Below are 23170 nucleotides of genomic sequence, written 5' to 3'. Positions count from 1 at the left end.
CGGACTGGTTACCACTCGGCATCGTATTCTACGCAAAATTTTACTCTAGAAAAGTTGAGTGTGGTTTTGTGCCCATTTGATCATAGAACTGTACTAGAAAGGAAGTCCGACTGGTCGTTTATGTTATACATCGCCTGCGCGAAAGAGATGTACCACAACTTACTTCCGGTTAAATGAGAGCCTGAAGAAATGAGTATGGAGTCCTTCGAGCTTCGGAATAAAATAAGAACAAAACTTCGTCTGCACAACTAGCAACTACCAAGATATATCCGAAATGAATGTTTAAACATGTAAGTTATTTTGTATCAATACGATTAGTTAAATGTTTCGTTCGTATAAAAGGATATTACCGTACACAGGCCTAACAACAATAACACATAAATTATTATTGAATAATCATTTTCAGTGAGAATGCGCCCTGGAACATGTATTATGAAACCTAATTTATTTTTATTTGATATAATATTTCGTCGAACCTAATAAAAACTGTGCAGCTCTAGAATCTACAAGTTTCTAATTATACAGGCCTATATAGGTCTAGTCATGTTTACTTTAGGCCGACGTTTTTTTTTGGGTATATCATATTCATTACTTCAAGTTTTCTTAATAATCATAGCCTATGGTATAATAGATATACCATATGCGTGTATAAATAAATAAATATAACTTTATTAAATATGTACGAAAATTCAGTTAAGATTCTAAGGAAATTCTCTATAAAATTCAGACTTTTATAAATGGTCTCGGCAATTTGCCAATTTCCAATGTGCTACTGGTATTTTAAAAAGATATGTATCCACACTGATATATCAAGGTTAACATTTTTAAAAATCATTTGAATGGGTTTCTGTTTCTAAGCCCTGATTTAATACTGAAAACATTATCATATTCATTTAAATCCAGTTGTATTGGTGTATTTTATTATAGAAAATACTCGAAAGTAGGCTCAATAGCTAAATTGTGTATAATGCTTCGTTATACTTTCAAGCCAGATGTAGTGTGTTTAGACTTTTTATGCAAGTTATATATTGGTCGTATTGACATTATAATCTATCTATATATATATTTGTGACTGTCGTTTGTCTGTCTGTCTGTCTGTCTGTCCGGGGTTGGCGGCTACACTAGGTCTGCCCCGAGTCTGAAATTTGGGGTCTAGGGGTAGCTCGGACCGGGGAGTAACATAGGCCAGGTGGCGGTAGTCTACCACTTCCGGTTTCGGAGTTATGACCCCGAGCGAAACCGGTCTGTTCGGGGTTGGCGCCTACACTAGGTCTGCCCTGAGTTTGAAATTTGGGGTATAGGGGTAGCTCGGACCGGGGAGTAACATAGGCTAGGTGGCGTTAGTCTACCACTTCCGGTTTCGGAATTATGACCCCCGAGTTAAGCCGGTCTGTTCGGGGTTGGCGGCTACTCTAGGTCTGCCCCGAGTCTGAAATTTGGGGTATAGGGGTAGCTCGGACCGGGGAGTAACATAGGCTAGGTGGCGTTAGTCTACCACTTCCGGTTTCGGAGTTATGACCCCCGAGCGAAGCCGGTCTGTTCGGGGTTGGCGGCTACACTAGGTCTGCCCCATGTCTGAAATTTGGGGTATAGGGGTAGCTCGGACCAGGGAGTAACATAGGCTAGGTGGCGTTAGTCTACCACTTCCGGTTTCGGAGTTATGACCCCCGAGCGAAGTCTGTTCGGGGTTGGCGGCTACATCTGCCCCGAGTCTGAAATTTGGGGTATAGGGGTAACTCGGACCGGGGAGTAACATAGGCCAGGTGGCGTTAGTCTACCACTTCCGGTTTCGGAGTTATGACCCCCGAGCGAAGCCGGTCTGTTCGGGGTTGGCGGCTACACTAGGTCTGCCCCGAGTCTGAAATTTAGGGTACAGGGGTAGCTCGGACCGGGGAGTAACATAGGCCAGGTGGCGTTAGTCTACCACTTCCGGTTTCGGATCTATGACCCCCGAGCGAAGTCTGTTCGGTGTTGGCGGCTACACTAGGTCTGCCCCGAGTCTGAAATTTGGGGTATAGGGGTAGCTCGGACCGGGGAGTAACATAGGCCAGGTGGCGTTAGTGTACAACTTCCGGTTTCGGAGTTATGACCCCCGAGCGAAGCCGGTCTGTTCTGGGTTGGCGGCTACACTAGGTCTGCCCCGAGTCTGAAATTTGGGGTATAGGTGTAGCTCGGACCGGGGAGTAACATAGGCCAGGTGGCGTTAGTTTACCGCTTCCGGTTTCGGAGTTATGACCCCCGAACGAAGCCGGGTATGTTGCTAGTATTTGCATAAATATCAGATAGTGACGCTGTTTTTTTTTCCTTCTAACAATATTTATTTAATCAGTATTACATAATCTAAACATATATAATTATTGAATCTGAAAACTGTCTGTTAGGATTAAGTTGAATATATTAATACCCGTTTAAACTATTAAATTTCTTTATGAATATGTTAATACCCCTTTAAACCCTGTACTTTCTTTCTTTTGTAGGCCGCTGAATATAAGATGAGCTCTTCCCTGCTACAATCCTCCATGAATAACAGAGTGTAAAAAGAGACTTTATTGCAGGTCAAAAGACTTTATTGTCAGTAATTTCGGGTGGAGGGTCTGGCAAGGAGATTGGCTATTCGATTCGTTGGAGTACATGTAAAAGAATCCTTTACAGAATTCGAAATAAGAGTAGGTAATTACGCTGCTGTCTGGGCAAAATTTACTTCATAGCACACTGTATGACAAACACCTGTCATCATTAGCCAAACCATGCAGAAACATAGGAGATAAACCCCATCTATTAAAAGATATAGTCTCTATCGTGTTCGGAGAAGCGGGCAACACCACATTTGATATAAATCTGTTAAAAACTGCATGTAGCCTCTATTGCTTTTCGGAGGTTGTCTGGGGATAAGTCCGGAAAGGAGTTTGGTGGAGCACTGATTATCGATGGAGTTCGTCCTCTCATGAACGAACAATCAGTTATAATAATCAAGGACTTTAAGGTTCGACGTGTGTCCGAGTTGTTTGGGATTTAAACATATATTGTAAGCTTCATCTAAATTGGATAAAAATTGTGACCCGTAGAGTGTCCACAAACAAATGTGAACAGACGTCCGGATGACAACTGTAACAGCATAATAAATGACAATACGTTCACATGAAAATGTGGGCGAATAAAAGGTGCTTAAGTATTAATAAAGAAGTTTTTTTTATGTATCGGGTTATTCTTTGTTAATATCTGTAATTGTTAAAAATGAATAAAGGGGTTCTTTTTATGTACCGGTATCTTATTTTTGTGTAAATATTTGTTAGTAATATTGTTCTAACAAGAAAAGAACCTTTATAGTTCAAAATTTCGTTTTACTTGTCTTTACTACAGTGTAGGCCATCGAAAGTATAAAAAAAACGAAACGAAATATAGATCTGTATTTTAATCAGATTGGTGCCTTCTCAACCTCATGGGTTTACTCCGGTTTCCTCCAACACGAACGACCCCTGCGCGTGCGCTAAGATAATAAAAATGAAAAATAAGACATGTCTGCGATATTACCTTCGGTGGAAGCAGACGTTAAACACTAAGAACAACAAAAGTTCAAAATTGAAGAAGCATGGACAGACAGACGCTGTCCGGGTAAAATTCTCCATCCTTGCATTTTACAAACAGTAATAGAATAAAGATTACCATATGTTATCCTAACGAAATACTAAAGTATGCATGTGTTGACAAGATAATGTTAAACCCCATTCCATATATATCTTTAGCGATTATATACAATTTAATAGTGCCATAACAGCATTATTCATTTTAAATTATAATTTCATGATTACTTTTTCTCTATTTTTTTTATATGTCATATCAAATATTCTACCAATTGAGTCAATGAAATGGGGTTTAACGTCCTACTTTTTTTTTCTTTGAAAATAGTTTTGAAGAATCAGTTTTGTTACAAAAATACACATGATGCTAATGCGTACACATGAGCTTGTGTTTTTTGTACCATCTACACAACTAGACAGTTCTTTGCCAGGCCCTCCATTCTGCACTACCGACCGGGAGAAACCATGCTGCAAAATGTCTGAGAACTTCCTTGACTAACACCAGCGTACATAATCCTTATATTTGGAAAAATTTGTAATGAATCAATTTGAATTAAAAAGCTCAAGTATGAAGACACCTGATTGAGGCTGATTCTAATATCAAGATTTTTATTTTTGCTTTCTTTTTTTTTCTTTGAAAATAGTTTTGAAGAATCAGTTTGGTTACAAAAATACACATGATGTTTACATCCTCAAATATAATAATGGACCCAAAACTAAAAAGTAGTTTTGTTTTATTTTTTCAAGAAATTCAAGAAAATCTGTCGATCTAAAATTAAAGTACTTTTTAAAAATATAAAAAATGAAGTAAAAAAATAACTTAACTTCACAAATATAGGAAAGTTGTCTCAATATTTCCAGTCGCTATCTCAATTGATTTTCTTGTTCTATTGCCAAAGTAATGTGTAAAATATGGGCGCAATAGGTTGTGTTACAAAATACTGTTGAGTATTTTGATAATGGTTTATTTTACATATTCAATGTAAGCACTTGCAATATTTGTTGTACATGTACATGTTAGATTTAATTTGTATGTGTGGGGATTGATGACATAGTATTATGTAAGATGTGATGGGTTGTTCATACAATGTTTGAAGAGTATCCAAAGGGTGGACACTGATATTAATTATTTTTATCGACGTATGAAGAACGTCCAAAATGGTGGACAACAATTTAGATTAAACAAAATAATTTTCATCGATGATTGCTGTTAGCCAAATGGTGGACGACAGTATATATTTTTGCATCGATGTTTAGTTTTATCCAAATGGTGGATGACGGATGTATTTTATTGGTAAAATTGAATATTTGCAAACTGACGTATGTTTATACAGGTCACAATTCTATGGAATACAATTACTGCTTTTTACTGAGCGACGTTTCGACTAGGCTTCTCTAGTCATTATCAAGCCTAGTCGAAACGTCGCTCAGTAAAAAGCAGTAATTGTATTCCATAGAATTGTGACCTGTATACTCTAGTTCAATTACTAAATGCCATTGAAACAGTTGACGTATGTTTGTCTTGGGATATTTACCCATGTACCATAAGAAGAAATATAATGGTAATTTGAAGACGTTATAGGCGATAAAATATATTTTCATGGCGGATAATGGTACATTTCGTGAAGTATACTATTCAAAAAAAGTAGGGGATATTTGATTTTTAAGTGTTATTAAAGTCACCTAATGAAACTGACGAAGAAACAAATGACAAAATGAAATGAAGTTCACATTCATCGATTTATTCCAAATGATCGTTAGACTAAGTAAGGCACAGACTGACCATTATAAGGGTAAAATGATACCCGGGGTCAAACAGCAAAGTTACCACAGCATCACAACCAAGTCAGTAACGGGTAAATCCTCCTCTGTTTGCCAAACAAGCATTGATCCGACGTGGCATACTCCTAATGAGACGTCTAAGGTCATTTTGGTCCATATTGTCCCATTCCTGTTGCAACGCAGCAGCAAGTTCTTGGATATTGGCAGGACGTTGTTGACGTTGACGTAACCTCTGTCCAAGCATGTCCCAGACATGCTCGATGGGGGAGAGGTCGGGACTCAGTGCTGGCCAAGGTAATGTGGTGATGTTCTGTTGTTGGAGGTAACTTGTAACGATCCTGGCCCTGTGACATCTTGCGTTGTCATCCTGGAAGATGAAACGGCGGCCATGACGTCGTGCAAACGGCACAACATGGACTGCCAAGATGTTGTCCCGGTAGTACTGGCCTGTAACACGCCCTGCAACAACATGTAAAGCCGTTCTTCCAGCAACAGTGATGCCTCCCCACACCATAACAGAACCACCCCCAAATCGATCATGTCTGATGACGTTAACGTCTTGGAAGCGCTCGTTTCGACGACGCCACACCCTCCTACGTCTGTCCAAAAAATCAACAGTGAACCTTGACTCATCTGAAAACATCACATTGCTCCAGCGTCGATTATCCCAGTGTTGACGATCCCTACACCAACGACGTCTTGCCTGAATGTGATGATCTCTCAAACAAGGGATCACGCGAGGACGTCGGGCGCGAAGGTGACCCCTATGCAGTCGATTCCGAATCGTCTGGCCACTCACTCTCACACCAGTGTCTGTTTGAAGACGAGCGCTGATCTGATTTGCTGTGATGACACGATTTCTCAAGGCCAAGGTACGGATAAATCGATCCTGGGCTTGAGTTGTCGCCCTTGGTCGACCTGAGCGTGGTCTGTCCTGTACAGATTGTGTATCACGGTATCTGGACCATAGCCTGCTTATGACAGACTGAGAAACATTCATCGTCCGCGCCACAACCGCCTGTGTTGTGCCGATCTGTAGCATGCCAAGGGCACGTAACCTTTCATTTTGGGTAAGCCGACGCATATCAAAATTTGTTTTCTGGTCACTAAAACAATTAAACTGATGTTTCCACCCTGGAATTCAATGCCACAATGACTGTAACATTCAAAGTCAGAGTCGTGCAAATCTTGGGTTGGACCCCCATGATGATCCCAAGCATCACCTGCATTCCATGCGGTAGCTATTGGTGCGTTTGGGCGTCACATGTAACTGGAAATGTTTCTTCTGTTATGTTCTATAGTGACTTTTTTCGTAGTCATTTGCATATTTTAGTATTATGCCCCCAAAATCAAATATCCCCTACTTTTTTTGAATAGTATATTTGGCCAGTTTTCATGGTGGATAATATTACGAACAGATGTATTAATTTGGAGTCGTGTGTTCCAGAATATATTTTTATTTGATTAATGCCGATCATGTGTTTTTACGCGATCGAAGTTTAGGATATTTTAATTGTGTTTCTATTTACGCGTGTGAAGTTTATAGAAAATTTTGTGTGCGAATATTGTTCCTGTGGTGTTATATGCGTGTCATTTAGGTTTAATTTTTAACAATTTTGCGAACTATCTGTGGCTGTTATTTTGATGTCTCCTGTGGAAGTTTTCTGAATGAACTAAAAATGAACTGACAATACTTATTAGGTTATATATGTTTTTTTAAGTCTTATTACTTCATTATGTTATATGATTATTTTAATATTTTGTTCCAAATCGTTTCATAAATGTTTCATATATTTCACTATTTGAAACTTGTGGTTGAAGGAGGAAATGTTACAAAATACTGTTGGGTATTTTGATAATGGTTTATTTTACAAATTCAATGTAAGCACTTGCAATATTTGTTGTACATGTACATGTTAGATTTAATTTGTATGTGTGGGGATTGATGACATAGTATTATGTAAGATGTGATGGGTTGTTCAAACAATGTTTAGCCGACAAGTATATTATGATATAAGATTTAGGTAACAAGCATTAACACATATTGTCTAGAGATAGGATGTGTGAATCTTAATAATTAAGTCTCATTGTTCTGATTACTAATGGTATTAACTATGGCATACCATAGCCGATATAAATAAGCCTAGTTTGGAAAACAAGAAAGACGAGGGCAGAGAGAGACGTAGAGAACTTGCCCTCAGACCATGAGGCAAGGGGTCTGCCCTTGGACCCCGGAAATAAGGTCTTCGCAGACCTAGGGACAAGAGCCAGATAGATTTCACCATATGTACCTGTAAATATGTTATCCAGCATTATCTGTACCTGTAAATATGTTATCCAGCATTAAAGTATATTTCTAATAAAATGTGTTTATGTATTATGTTACAGTTGTCGTTTAGTGGGTCCAGCTTGACGCCGACAGTTCGGAATTTTAGAATATTTTCTTTTTTGATATATATCCTTAGTGAGAGCTTCTAAGAGCATGTTAGGTACATACGGGTAAAAAATGAAGTAGGAACTTTATTTCCACAAGTTATAAGGCAACAGAAAATCGATAGGGTTCATTCGCTCATGACCCCAATGTTTCCCACCAAATTTGAAAACAATCTGTTAAAAACTTTAGCCAATATCGTGTTCACTGTGGAAATGGGGTATGGCCACAGTACACCATTGATTTCCCCATTGAATTTAATGTTAATTCTCGCCATCGTGTACGGCTCGAACTATTTCCCAAGCCTTCGTGGGGTTGAACGCTTTCTTCTACCACAGCTGGAGCAACATGTGGCAACTTCTTGTTGAATACCGTGTATAATGTGCACCATAGATATCTTGAGATACACAAAGGGGAAGTAGCATACTGTTAAACATGCAAGTATACGTTCTACATTTCAAGGGAACCAACTTTTTAACGCTGTTATCTTTGCGACTCAAGATCACGAGTATTTACCAAAATCTGACAAAAATGTAGATTAAAGCCCCTTTCTGCGATTCTATACCACAAATTAAAAAAAAAATCGACATGTAAAGGGTGGGGGGGGGAGAAGAAGTAATAATCAGGTGCCAGCATGATAAAGTTAAAAACGGAACGGAAATACAACTAAACACAGTGTCAATATGTAATAAATGTATACAGTCTAAATGAATGGTTATCGTGGGCGATAAAATGATAATAAATACACTAAAATGGCAAAAAACAAATTAGCTTCTTACTTTACATAACACTTAAATTAATTGATAAATATATTTCTAATAAAATATAAGTATCTTACAAAATAAACTTTCGCTTGATAGAATCCCGTCATTGATTTATATTTAAAAGAAAACAAACAATAAAAAAATAAATTAAAAAAAAAATATCCTTTGCTGAGGTAGTATATTAAAGAATCTTTGTTTGCTTGGTCCTGTTCTTTGAGACATATTTGCCCAAAGTTAATCACCGTTTGTTCATTTACTCCAAAACGAATTCTTGCATTATTTCTACGCGTTTTCAAATTACCAATAACTGCGACAAATAAGCACAACGTTGGTCTGACTTCACTCAAAATAAAAAATCTTAATATATCGAAATGAAATTGTGTTCTGCTGTGATAGGGCTAATGAAGACGGCTTAAGTCTTTTGATTAAGATGTCAAGAAATATGCTATAAAAGGATCTAAACCAAAGTTATTATTGTTATTTTGATACTGTTGATTCTGTAAATATTGTTGCTGTTGGTGATGCTGTTGCTGTCTGGGAACATTGTTAATGTTTGTTATGCGGTTATAATTATCTCTCGGTTGATTTCCTTGATCATAAAATGTCTGCGATTGACGTTGCCAGTCGTTTGTTGATTGTTGTCTGTTTCGAGGGGTCTGCACTAGTGGTTGATGCGTCTGAACATGTTTTGGTGGCTGTTGTAGTACTTGCATGTGTTGCGCTGGTAGTTCGGATGCTTTTTCATATTGTGTAGGCCGCTGTGATACCAGTACAGGCTGCGCTAGTAATTGTGTTGCTTGTACAGATATAGTTGGTTGTTGTGGTACTTGCACAGGTTGCGTTGACAGTCGGGGTACAGATTGAGTAGTCTGTTGTGGTACTTGCACAGACTGTGCTGACAGTTGGGGTAATTGTACAGACTGCGCTGACAGTTGGGGTACTTGTACAGATTGCACTGACAATTGTGCTGTCTGTTGAGAGGTTTGAACAGGTTCTGTTGACAGCTGCGTCGTTTGTCCTAGCTGTTCAGTTATTTGTGTAGGTTGCTCGAGCTGCTGTGATCCAATAATTGGCTGTGTTGGATTTTGGAATATTTTGACAGAATCTATTTGTGGTTGAGATGACGGGGTTTCCTTTGTAATTTGATACAGCGTAGTCTTAGCTCGTATATCTGTGGGTGTCCTTGTCGGTAACGTTCCTGCAGTCGTGGTGGTCGTCGCCGTTGTTGGCGAAGTGGTTGGCTGTGTTGAGGCTGCCTGCATTGTTGTAGATTGCGTCGTTGTACTTGTCGTCGGTTCAGTCGTCGTGGTGGTTGTTTGTTCCACCCTCGCTTTTGTCGGTGGCGTGCCCGTTGTTGTCGCTTGCGTGCTCGCTGTTGTCGACTTTAATGGTGATGTGGTTGGCTGCGTCGTCGTTCGCTGCTGCATTTCTACTATTGGTCTAGCTGCCGTTGTGATTACGTCTTTAAGTAACGTTTGTGATTCTTGTCTAGAATTTTGGAGTTCTGATGGCAGTTGCATGGGTAGTTGGGCTTGCGGATTTTTTTTGACCGATTGCTGTATTGCAAGAAGAAAAGGCTTTAGTTGTTGTATTGACTGACTTTCTAAATGAGATGATTGACTATCAGTTCCCTGATCAAACAATCCAAAACCATGCACTGGAAATTGCGAGACGGGGAGGTCTGCTTGTGGTGAAGGATTTCCGAAGTTTTCAATTTGAAATTCTGATTGATTGTAAGGCCCACGGAGTTCTTGTTCTGTAATTTCGGTTAAGTCTGAGCTGTTTTGTATAGCTTCTCCGAGAGGAATAGGGGATGTTGGCTGAAATATAGACGTTGGATTGTCCGTCGTAGTCGTTTTGTGATTAGCTCTATTAACCCAGTGGACAAAACCAGATTTATAAAAGCTCATGGAACGTCTGTCTGGAAAAAAGAAAAAGACATCGGTTAAGTTTGACCGATACAAATAGTATTAATAAATAAATATGAGGCGTAGTATTAGAAGTTTTGGAAAGACTAAGCATACTCATTTCCCATACAGAGATCCTCGGGGATAAAAGCCATGAACATTTACCAGGATGTTGGTTTAAATATGTTATATATACATTGTTGCACTGTTGCGGCTTCAAGTTAGAAATTATTCAAACAGCTGACCCAGTACTCTTCGGGTATTCAGTTCCATCCCGTTGCTACAGTTAGCTATGACTAGTGACGGATGTCGTACACAAATTCATGTGCTTACTCTGTCAGGAACACCAGAGTTTTCACATGGGCAATATAATGTTGTTGAAGTATTGTTGTGCTACAGTTATATCACCATATTGCCAGGGGGATGGACATCAATTCCTATATCACACTGCTTAGGTGATGCTTTAAACAATCCACATTCGGCTACGGTATATCATAAAACTAAATGTTCTCTAGCTGTATATACAATGCAATTTTCACACAGGTGGTCCAAGTGCTTAGTTCACATCGGGATTTAAACCAAGGATATTTACAAAAAGTGTCCCAAACGACACCACCATAGCGGGGCTCTAGAAGAGAATAAGTATGTATACTTACAGCCACACTCACAGGTGTTGGGACTAAACAATAATTCGCCTGGACACTTCATCTCGCGATTACCGAGTATAAAGCTATTCATGTTTGTGGTAGGACGAGGTCCACCCGGGAAACACACACCATCTAAGGGATAAATAAAAATATGCTCCAATTATATTGATCTCATTTCAGAGGTCCATCCGGGACGAACACGCCATCTAAGGGAAAAATAAAAATATACTCCAATTATATTGAACACGTCATCTAAGGGATAAATAAAAATATACTCCAATTTTATTGATCACATTTGGGAGAATCATAGTGGTCTGCCGTGCAAGAGATGGATATAAAGGAAGTGGGTCTAATAGATGGTCATTAGGTAGGCCTAAGGTCACCGGATGTCGAATATCAACAGATCTTCACGGAAAAGGGGGTCAGGTAACCCGCTATACACAGGTTCCCATAAAGGAAGCAGATTTGGTAACGGTTATGAACAGGTTGAAGGGGTTCTGGTAACTGCTATCGAGAGGTTGTCATTTGCAACTGTCATGGCGGTAGAGGATCTAGCCTCTCCTATCACTGTTATGAATTGCTGGATAAAGACAGGGGGTCCAATCCGAGGTAACAATTAATTATTCTGGAGCTAGGGAGACCATGTCACTGCTACCAACCGTTGTTTACAGATGAAGGGGAAACCGTTCACTGCTGTCAAAGGCTAATAGGGTCTGTCAAAACTACCTACAGATAATCATGGATGATTTGATAGGTGGACGTAGGTGTTCGTGATGGACGTAGGGAAGATCCTATAACTACTGTGAAAAGATGGTCTTGGAAAGGAGCTGGAGGGGCGGGGCATACTCTATAACGGCTATTAACACATTGGGAATTATGAACATGGTAGTGGAAGCGTAGGTCCAAAGGTTGCTACCAAAAGATGACAGTAACAGATGGTAACTGGGACTGTGAGATTCTATCACTACTTTCAAAAGATGATAACAGGAGTTGGCAAATCACATCACACATATCAATAGATGGTAACTAGGACTTGGAGATTGTTCAGGCAGGGTAAGCTTACTCTTCCGGACACCTGTTACCACTGTTTGTCGTGTATTTTGTACCCGAGGAGCAGTCCATTTGCTGATTACACTATTTTGCTTGAATACACTATTTTGCCTATAACGTTTTTAGGACTTCGAATTCTGTCTTATGGTTTGGATTGTTCATACTTGGTTTTATTTTATTTGAAAAATTTGCAGAAATAGTTTTATTGTTACTTTCGCGAGGCGATTCACTGCTTTCAACAGATGGTAACAATGGTTGGGAGATCATATCAAAGGTATCAAGAGATGGTAAAAGGGACTGAGAGCTTCTATCACTGCTTTCAACTGATGGTAACAGGGGCTGGGAGATCACATCACTAATATCAACAGATAGTATCGGGGGCCGAGAGATTCTATCACTGGTATCAACAGATGGTTATGGAGATTTAGGGGTTACATCAAACGTCAATTAATTATACGATATCGATAATTTAAGTCCTTAGAATCTCTTTGATATATTGAATCTAGCCATCCTCCAAAATGTGAGTTGACGAAGTTGTATTAAATCACGACTATACGTCAATGTACAAAAAAACGTTGTGTGTTTACATGTTGGTAGAACAACAAACAACATTCAATTCCCGAATATATATGTTTTAATATTCCAATCTCTAAATAGCTATAATTAATATATACATAAAATATATTTTACAAGAACTAGAAATAATACGTAACTGAATACACAGTTCTTATCACTGGAACGTCTCAAGTCAATACGATCTATTAGCTAACTGATATTCCCACCACATCTGCCTAAATTATATATATCTTAATGTTAGATTAGACATTGTGGTTACATTTCTAGAGAAGTGTTCAGTAACAAATACATGCATAATTTACATAGCCCACAACATTGCTAACATGGGATCAAAATTTGACTGTCCTTGTCGCTGTTGTTGCTGTTGTTGTCGTGGTGCTTGTTGTGTCTGCATCTGTTGTTGTTGTCTCTGTTGCGGTTGTTGTTGCTGCTGTCCCATTCCGTTAAAGAGCATCATGTTGGTCATGAAGTCACCAAAATCAAAGGCCCTGGCGGCCATATAATTACCCATGGGACCCCCTCCGAACATGTTGAAAGGTTGTTGCTGTTGCTGTTGTTGTTGCTGTTGTTGTTGACTATTGCCCATTCCTCCTAACAGCATCAAACTGGAGGCAGTATCACCCATGTCAAAGGCTCTAGCAGTCAAATAATTACCCATGGCATTATTACCTGGCTGTGAACCAGCTCTACCTTGTGGTTGATTTCGCAGAGAATTCATTAACATTAACCCCCGTCCAGTATCGCCCACGTCTAACACATTTGTAGCCATCATGGTTCCTAGAGGTCCTGGGCGGTTAGAAAGAGCACTGGCAGCAGCTATGTTGGCCATGGGACCATCGATCATACCAGTAGCTGCAAAAGGCAAAAAATTACTAGGAGAATTGGAAGCTTGCTGTTGTGGTGATGATTGTGTATTTGGTGTTGTTTTCTGAATTTGTTCCATTAACTGATTAAATGATGCAGGCTGGGCAGTCTTAATTAGCTGGTCTATCGATGATGGTTGGGTTTGAGATCCTGGAACGTTTGCTTGGGTATTGGGGGTCGGGTTGAACGTTTGAGGTGCAGCAACCGCTGTTGTTTGGAAGTTTTGAGAGTTCTGAATACGTGCCAGTAAATTGGCAGCATCTTTTGGAGACAATCGCTGTGGGTCTGCAAAAGAAGAAAAACGAAATTGTTGAATGTATGACAGTATTCACCCTACCTCATGCGAAAACGAAAACATGTTTGAGTGATTCTGTTGTCTTATGCTAGCCCTTTTCACGCACGTAGACAATTATGATGCAATATGATAGGGTTTCCGAGTTGGAATGGGAAACAAAACCCCGCAGGATCATGATCAGATACTGGAATAGCCGATATACCCGGCCTTACGTGTACGTGCCTTTACTTATTCTTGGTGCGTCGGGATCCGGGTCGGTTATTATATAAACAATATTTCTGCATAAGTAACAATAAAGGAGCATATTTCCATATTTTAATAATATTTATACAGTCGTGACCGATACAATATCTAGAAATGGTTAAGAAATATTGATTGGCCATTTTTAGACTTCGTTTTAATAAAAGACACCAGTCATTAAAGCAGAACCTTGCTTTTATATTGCATTTATTCATTATTACAAATTAACACGCCGGTTTCTTAACTTGAATGACAAAACATCTCCCAGCATTTAACCGCCGTGTTAAGTTGTTTATTAAATGCAAAACGGTTGTGAACAGTTGAATTTTTGTCAGTACTAAATAATGAAAAATATAAAAGCAGCATATGCTGTAACAGCCCGGGTTCTACTTTAATTTGAAAAACTGAAATAACACTTAAACAAAAGTATACCCACATATCAAAGCAGAACAATGCAATCAGCATCTAAGAAGCATGGCCTATCCAATCACCTCGTTAACGATGGCCGCTGTCCAATCACCGCGCTAAAGCAATCAGCTGTCAAATCACAACGCTAAAGTAAGCATCTATCCAGGCTCATGTCCAATGGCCACTCTAAAGCAAGCAGCTGTCAATCAAAGCGCTAAATCAAGTAGATATCAATCACAGTGCTAAAGCAAGCCGCTGTCCCAAAGCAAGAAGAAAGCATTAAACAAACCGCAGCAATGTTAAAGCAATTGTTAAAAGGATCCAAAATAGAAAATGATGGGAAGCCACAAACGTGTAAGGCTGCATAGTTAAGCCTTCAGCGAAAATAATAACGAACACTTCCTTCGCGCGAACAGTGCCAGTAAACATTCATTTAAACGTAGCGCCAAGAAATTGTTTAGCTATCAATATCATTGAAACGATACGGCGCAAATTGATGATAACCTTAGATGGGTTCATAAGAAAGCAAGTGTCGAAATGTTACGGGCTGTAGATAGTAGAGACTTTTGGCAAGCGGGTTTTTTCCCATCCGTATCACGTATCCGTATCGTCACGTGATACGTTGCGTCAATGTAGTTTTAGAGTTTGGGCAGATTTTCCCGCCGCGTACGTATGAGTAGATGAGTTGAGCTTAGTTCTATTACAGCATGATGGCAATTATCTACCAAGATCACCATCAGTACTAGTCAAGTGTCTAGCCTACAAATTCCTAGAGGGAGTAAAGTCGCTAGACATTCGCTGAGCTATTAAAAAACATTTAATGCCGAATATTATTAAAAATCTTCGACTTCGACTCGACGGCATTTTTTGGTTTCACTAAGGTATCATTTACCATAGAATCACATCATTTAGAGATTTGCAAGGTCCCACCTCCCTAAATTTAGCACGTAGATCAACCAGCATGCAGACAGACAGACAGGAAAAATATGAAAATTCCCATAAAAGCTCATCAAGCATAATGATTAAATTCCAGTCTTTATCATGGTTAAAATCACATCAAATATTCACCTTTGTGTTCTAGGATACACATAGATTCATAAACACGCTATACCACATTTCAGCGTCTAAAAGTAGCAAACAAGACGGTAAAAAGATGATGTTATACGGACCTTTTCCGTAGGAAAGCTGTTTGATACGTGCTGCCGTATCACGTATGAGAAAAACACACACATTGATGACGTCACAAGCATAATCGATACGGATACGTGATACGGACCAGAAATTTACGCTTGCCAATAGTCTCTAATCAATTTATCGAAGACCGTATCTATCAACAACACGTAAACATCAGGATGCCATGAAGACCCCCACCCCCACCCACATCTCCCATCCGTGGTGTTTAAAATAACGGTATGGAAATTACCAGTCAGTGATGTCAAATTGGGGTCTACAAATTGTGGGCACATATTTGTTTACGCAGTTTCTCTATTAGGATATAGGAATTAGTACTTCTTACGCATTGGATGTATTGCTTATAAAAGAAGAGAGCACGGTTTGTTTTTTTTTGCCAAGCGTCATTACTGATGCTTAGACTTGTATATGTAATATCATAGCTGTTGTGACTTTTGTATTAATGATGTATTGCTGTTATACTAACACGTATTTATAACTACCATTTTTTTTTACTGAGTTTTGGTATTAAAGAAACACATCGTGAAGTCCATATTGACAGCTCTTTATCTTAAACTTACATAATGCCACTTTTATTAGTCTAAATGACCAGGAAAGATGTTGACATGGTGAGCACCGGACAGGTGTCTTTTCTGTTTAACTGTGCATTATGAGCTTACTACTAGATTGTTGTTTTGAATCTAAAAGAGATGATGGATTATTCTGTCTTGTTCTATTTTTGTTATGTTACTGAGAATTTATAGTTTGTCACCCGAGAAATGTTATACACCATTATTTCGTGTTTATTTTTGATAAATTACAGAAAGAGCATTAATTGCTGGGTGACGGTTCATCACTTAAAGTTGTGTCTTTTCACTATGGGTATATATGTGCTATCATAATGTTAATAAATCATCATCTGTCATATTTTGGATATAATGACACTGCGTTTCGCGATCTCTAAATTTACATTAACGTACCTAAAACAAGAGCGTGCTTCTTTTTTTTTTAAATGGATTATCTAAGTCGGTCGATCCAATTGTGATTTTTATTCTTATATCGTTTCGTTTGTATTATTCTGATTTTCTGCATGAAAATTGAGCCCGATGAAACATAGGGATTATAACGTTACACAGGAAGAAAGCGTGGAAAAAAGAACTAATGAACCCATCTGATTTTAATTAGATTTCAAGACCATGGGAGACGGTTACTTTAATACCGGGTTTATATGGCATTTTAGTCCGATACAGTATAAAACACAGAATATTCATAGAATATAAAACGAACGCCCATGGAATACGAATGTAAAAACATCTGGTTTTAATTATCTTATTCAACCACAGGATGAAAGTTTGATCTGACCTCCAGATTCGAGGTACTTTCGTTTATTTTAAAAGAAATTTCTTAAATTAGTAATTAGTTAAACATACATTATACAAGAGCTAAATCTGTCTATTGCAGGTCTTTCTTTAGACCTGAAATGTTATCTAAATTATTAATTAGACATTAATTAACTTATCCAAACCATAATCAACTCTCGATGTCATCGCTAGCCTGCGATATTTACTGGCTTAGAATCCGAACTGCTGCTCAACGCTCATTGATAATTAAATTATCGTATCACTAAATTCTCGGTTCAGAGTGAATCAATTTGACTGAAATTTTCAGCAATTTCCCTTTACATTATCTAGTTTTTAACTATTATAGTGAGAACTGCCAGCTCTTTATCTAATCTCCCATAATGTATCTTTATCCCAAAGAAAACTTTGACATATTTATATCTTCTACAAAGCTCATAAAAATAATAAATAAAAAAACCGCATAACATAATTGCTTTAATAATTAATAACGAATGACAAAAACAAGTTTGTGTGAGTTTTCAACAATTTTTGATGACGTTGTAGACATTGATGTATACATATTAGACATATACGAGAGAACGATGTCTCTACTTGTATATTATTTTGTTATTTATGTACTTAGAAATGACTTATTTATGGGTTACGGTTCTCTTAGGCGAAAACGCCTCTTTATTGTGATTTAATAACATCGGGTGCTATCCGTCTTCAGTGATGTCAACGTTTTAAGGTATTGCTGCGGTGGATTCACAATGCCTCTGCCGAAAAAGTGTCGGTGGCCGAGTGAGCTGTGCGCTGCAGATCGTAAGGCTCGTTGCCTATCCCGAGGTTTGACGCTCAAGGTAGCTCATGGTAAACCTCTCTCGGCCTGCGTCACCAAATCATTCTCAGAGATCTATTTGCGCTTTGCCGTGAGGTACTGTTCAGGTCGCAGTGAGTGCACCAGCGTAACAGCAGATGAGTGTGACAGAGGTTAAAGGCTAAGATTTAATCATAAGGAAGTGCGTGACAACACATTTGGTCACTTGTGTCAGCTTGCTGGTTTTGTTGGGAGCCATTCTTGGTATTTTCTCGCAAACAGGGGGATAAATTGGGTTTACGTCCACTCGACCTAAACTAGGTCATTTTGGGACTAAGATGGTACAATTTTATTTCAATAATTCGCATGCGCGTATCAGTGCTGTTCAACAGTGGGAGGAAACTAAAGATATGGATAAAACCCACGAGGTTTGGCAGACGACCATGCTCTTTGTCACGTACAAGATTGGGATCGAACTCACACACCTCTGACTCAAAGACAGATCGTAATATGATATAAATTGCAATTCTGAATGTAACAACATCATCAAACCAAAACGATAACACGTGAGATTGTCGATTTCACTACAGATCAGTTCTCTCAAACACAAAAGATTGAATTCTACAAAATGGGATTTTGAAAATCACGATTTTATGGTTGAGATCTGTGGTATAAATGTGGCTTTCAAGGAGCGAGAGACAGTGTAACACCTATAGTTCTGTGGAAAGCGCAATGGTATGCCAAGAGAGGTGCCTGAACACTGACAACTAACACAATATTGTGTTAATTCAGGAGCCGTTTCTCGATGGTTTGGATGCCATAATACAAACATCCAGAGGATGATAGATCGTTTCCAAAAGACATGGTCAACTAGAAATCGGTCCAGGACTGGGCGACAACGCGTGGCAGCGCCTCGACACGACGGTCCATTATCCAGTATCCTCTGGAGGATCGCACACTGTTGGCTTTCCTCATTGCTGATACTGTTGTGTCAGATGGCCTTAAGTTACACCAAATTCTGACTCAACGTTATTTGCAAACATTTCAGCACGCGTCTCTATGGACGAAAACTACGTGGCAGCGTTAGAATGACCAGCGCTCTCTCTTAACCCCCACCCGCGTTGTACGCAATAAGCATTGTCACTAAATATTTAACATTTTTGTTATTAGGACATAAGTTTAAACCTTCAATCAAGATGCGAATCCCAGCTAAAACCTTCAATCAAGATGCGAATCCCAGCTAAAACCTTCAATCAAGATGCGAATCCCAGCTAATCCTTTTTAAAGACAAACAGTCACTTATGATTTCACATTTCCTGACAGACTGGCGGGACTATAAACTTACAGATGCATATCTGTCTCACACTGCCCCCTTGGACCCGGGACTGCATCCAGGGCCCTCAACTCCGTCTACTTGGAGCAGCATTGTCACGAGAGTGGGGAAGAATTACACAAGCAGTCATGTTAAGGCTCACCCCCCCCCCCCCCCATGCGGTGTCGGCGCAGGACCGATGTGACTGCTGTGCCGCTGTGGACACACAATAATAAATTTTGATTTTTACCCCATGAGCCTATGTTTCGTTGTAAAATCAAGTTGTTATGTCTCCTATGTGGGTTGTTGTTGACTGCCTTGTCTTGTTCACTTTACAATCATGCCAAAAATAACATTTCAGCTGTATGCCTCGCCAGCACTTCCAGCTGGTTGTACTGGGGTATAATAAGGAAGGAAGTCTAGGCGATTGACCTAACATTTCCATAAATTTAAATGTGCCGATGTACTGCCATTGGGCGTTATGCTTTTAAGCTATATTAAAAAAGCCTCTGGTTGCTATATGAGTCATAATTTCTACTTGAAAATTCGAACGTCAAAAAAAGTTTCCAAGTACAAAATATGGCGCGTAACGTGATTTGTCCGCCATTTTATAGTTTGTGGGAGACACACTAGCTTAGTAACTATGGTGCTGGTCAGGATGACCGGTGTGCACGTAAAAGAAACTCAAAGGAGCTGGCAGAAATACCACTGTCGGAGCAAACGTTCACACATAGATCAGCGTATGGCGTATTTTCGTCTTGATGTTGAAAAGTAGGACGTTAACCCCAATTATGTTTTATTTCAAGTTGGAAAATCGTGGTTACCATAAATACGAGATGATTCGACTGCAGCATAGGCATAAGCACAAGACACATCGCCAAGCATATTACTGTAAATGTCGAAGACTAGAATGCGGTAAGCAATACAAAGAAATAAAAAGCACAATTTGCCTTTAAATAAATAGTAAACGGTGACTTACATGCGCCGGACAGACATGCAGCAAAATATATGGCAACTAACAATGTGCCAGATTCCATTTTGTTTGCTTCTTGTTAATCTGAAGAAAAAAGAGAGAAAAGCTTAAAATGAAATGAGCAGTGTCGAATGTCTTCTAAGCAGGAACAGGGCTCTTAGAGACAAGGTAGGATTTAGACCCGGTGAGTTATGGAGAGTTCCAGAGACTACGTGAAGGTGGCGCAATGGCGCATTCCCATGCAGTCTGGAGCTTTAGTGCCCAATCTCAAATGACAAAAATCACGTGTTTCCAGTCCAGTTTTCAAGGCTATAATCAGGGCTCACGTTGTTGGTCGCCAAAATCGAAATTTGTGATAAAAAAAAAATAAAAAAAATGAAAGTAGCGATTAAAAATTGATTTTGGCGATAATATAAGCGAGTTTTACACCTCAATGAAAACATTGTTTTTCATTTCAATAGTTACATGTGCAAGGAATGTCGGAGACACATGTACCATCCGAACGATTACACACTGGCCTTGCCTCCACCCCACCACCACCCTGCACCACTGACAAGAGGAAGTCAGGCCCGAAAATCCCGAGGATCTTTCTCAGTCAACACCGGGTGCGAGAACTCCTAGCTAGCGAATCAGTATCTTACTCACTGAACCATCGCAGCTCCAGCACGATTTTGTTGTTGCAGAGATACGCAAATATATATATATATACCTGTGCAGGGCACGGATACACGTTTTTCTGTATTTTAAGATGCAAACTAAACTTTACCATTCCGTCTATACTGTGTTTATATACACATAATTAGAAATATTTCAATTTGTTTTTTTTTCCAGAAGTAACCGTGAATATTCTAATTGAATTTTGTAGTTTATTCTACAAAGTAAAACAAATTGAACTCAAATGTGTTTTGTGGTTATAATTTGGAAATGTACACGTTTCAACTTATACAAATGGCATTCTCGAATAAAATTAGAGAAATTAGCACCGTTAACCGTGTTTAAGTCATATTTAAGAAGTTTTTACCATAAAACGTATTTTTGAAGTCAAATTTACGAAGTTATTACCGTAAAACGTGTTTAATCAAATTAAAGATGTTAATTCCGTAAAATATATTTTAGCGCCATAAAACGTATTTTTTAAGAAGTTTGTGCCATGAAAGGAATTTTAGTCAAATTAAAGATGTTAGTATCATGAAAGGAATATTAGTCAAATATTTCGACTTCTAAACGTCATTCAAAAGTTACAGAAAACGTTATATATTTCTCTTTCTATATTGTCCAAAACGTGAATTAATTGTAAAAGATTGATTATACACACTGTTTTCTTAAAAAATAATAATTGTGCGTATATTTTAATGAATATGTAAATCAATTCAAATAAAGAAAATTCCGAAATTTACCTACCTTATCGAAAAGAATCTCAAGTCCCTTGTTCTCCGTTCAGTTAAAATACAAATTTAATGTTTTAGAAGATTTTATGGGCGAGTCTTTATAATTTTATGACTGAAGGTCGATGCTACGGCTATTTATAATAATTTTTCTACCGAAACATGTACGCAGAAAACCACTTAAAGACGGTGTAATAACAACATCTTTATCGTTTCGTAACGTTTCTGTCATGTCTTCCATGACAGTTTGTCACGAAAGATTTTTGATAGATGTCATATACATTTTTTTAAAAGGCCAACAAGTAGGAAATGGTGGAATAAAAGCATACGGCTTCTAATGTATAGATAATTGAATGAATACAGTTTTTTTCTAAAATGGCATTAATTGTCAGGTGTGTATTAACATTGGATATGCAATGAAATGAAGACGGGCATGTAGGGTTGAGAACAGATCATGGCAACTTTAGGCTGTCAGTTCTTTGTGTCTTTTTATCCGCCTTCCAGTGGGACACATGAGTGACAGTTATGTGATGTATGTGAATGACAAAATTTTAAATTAGAGGAAGTGCCAGGGGATATTTAAACAACACAAAATTTCACATGTAAAAATCACCCTTAATAAACCTACATCAGAAAACGTTTTTAAACACAGAGTTCCCCCTCAATGCTCTTTGAAATAACCCCTTCGTTGTTGTTTTTTTTTTGTCGAGCTTCACTGGACCATTTAAGTTTCAATGGGTATGCATGTTTTATCTAATGGCTACTTGTCTAAAAGGTCAGTAGCTGGTCTCTTTGACATGTTAATGTTTTAGAAAGTAAATGGATGTCTAACACCCGAGATTGACGGACAGCTAGTCAACAGAGTTTTCTAATTATATTGAGGATTATCATACTACTTATGATGATGGGTTATTATATTTGCTCAAATTACTCGAAGCTAAAACATATTTCCTGACATTTCAGTGACTACAACTCAATCTTGGTTTACCTATTTTCTACATTTTTGTATGAGAAGCGTAACTCTTATCGCTAACGGCGGAGCGACGTTGCCTAAGTGGGTAAGACGCTGGCTCCATAGCCGGGAGGTCGCGTGTTCGATCCCTGCATTTTCCGACGTGGTTTCCCCTTATCAGTAGTGCAGGACAGGGAGGCCTGACAAGGACAGCTGTCTAGTCGTTCGGATGGGAAGAAAAACCGAGGTCCCGTGTACACATTGGCATGCACGTAAAAGATCCCTTGACTGTTGAAATTCGATGTAAGAGTAGGCCAAAGTGCCACTGAGAAGGCAAAATTTCTCTCATAGCACACTGTATGGCGTTTGCCCGTCCTCATTAGACAAGTATTGGAACAGAACAGTAGGAGGTTAAACCTCATTTCATTTCATTTTTCTTGTAGCTAACGCGTCTCGTTGGCGACAAAATATTATTACTTGAATAAGGCTGATATTGAGTGTCCCACCCCTAAAAAAACAACAACAAACTAAACCCAACAAAAAAAAAAACAAAGAAAAACAGAAAAAAAAACAATAACACATAGTCGTTTGTCACGCTTTTACTTCGTCTTAATTAATCATATTCATGTCCTCTGTTGTGAAAAACAAAAAATAACAAACACAGGTTTTAAAATTTTAA

General features: G+C 38.7%; 1 protein-coding gene across 1 annotated transcript; it reads right to left on the bottom strand.

Annotated features, from left to right (window-relative positions):
• Positions 1 to 12775: 12775 nt before the first annotated feature.
• LOC126807910 (ras-interacting protein RIP3) lies at positions 12776 to 21667 on the bottom strand. The gene is made up of 3 exons (XM_050532795.1): positions 21556 to 21667; positions 20161 to 20238; positions 12776 to 13884 (listed from the first exon to the last, which is right to left on the bottom strand). Exons 2-3 carry the CDS (start codon positions 20216 to 20218, stop codon positions 13034 to 13036), a joined length of 909 nt encoding a protein of 302 aa, XP_050388752.1. The 5' UTR covers positions 20219 to 20238; positions 21556 to 21667; the 3' UTR covers positions 12776 to 13033.
• Between the last annotated feature and the right edge of the window lie 1503 nt (positions 21668 to 23170).

This window comes from Patella vulgata, chromosome 9 (genome assembly GCF_932274485.2).
Source record: "Patella vulgata chromosome 9, xgPatVulg1.2, whole genome shotgun sequence".
Classification (NCBI taxonomy): domain Eukaryota; kingdom Metazoa; phylum Mollusca; class Gastropoda; family Patellidae; genus Patella; species Patella vulgata.
Note: the sequence above shows the minus strand (reverse complement) of the source record. Positions and strands in the feature narration are given on the sequence as shown.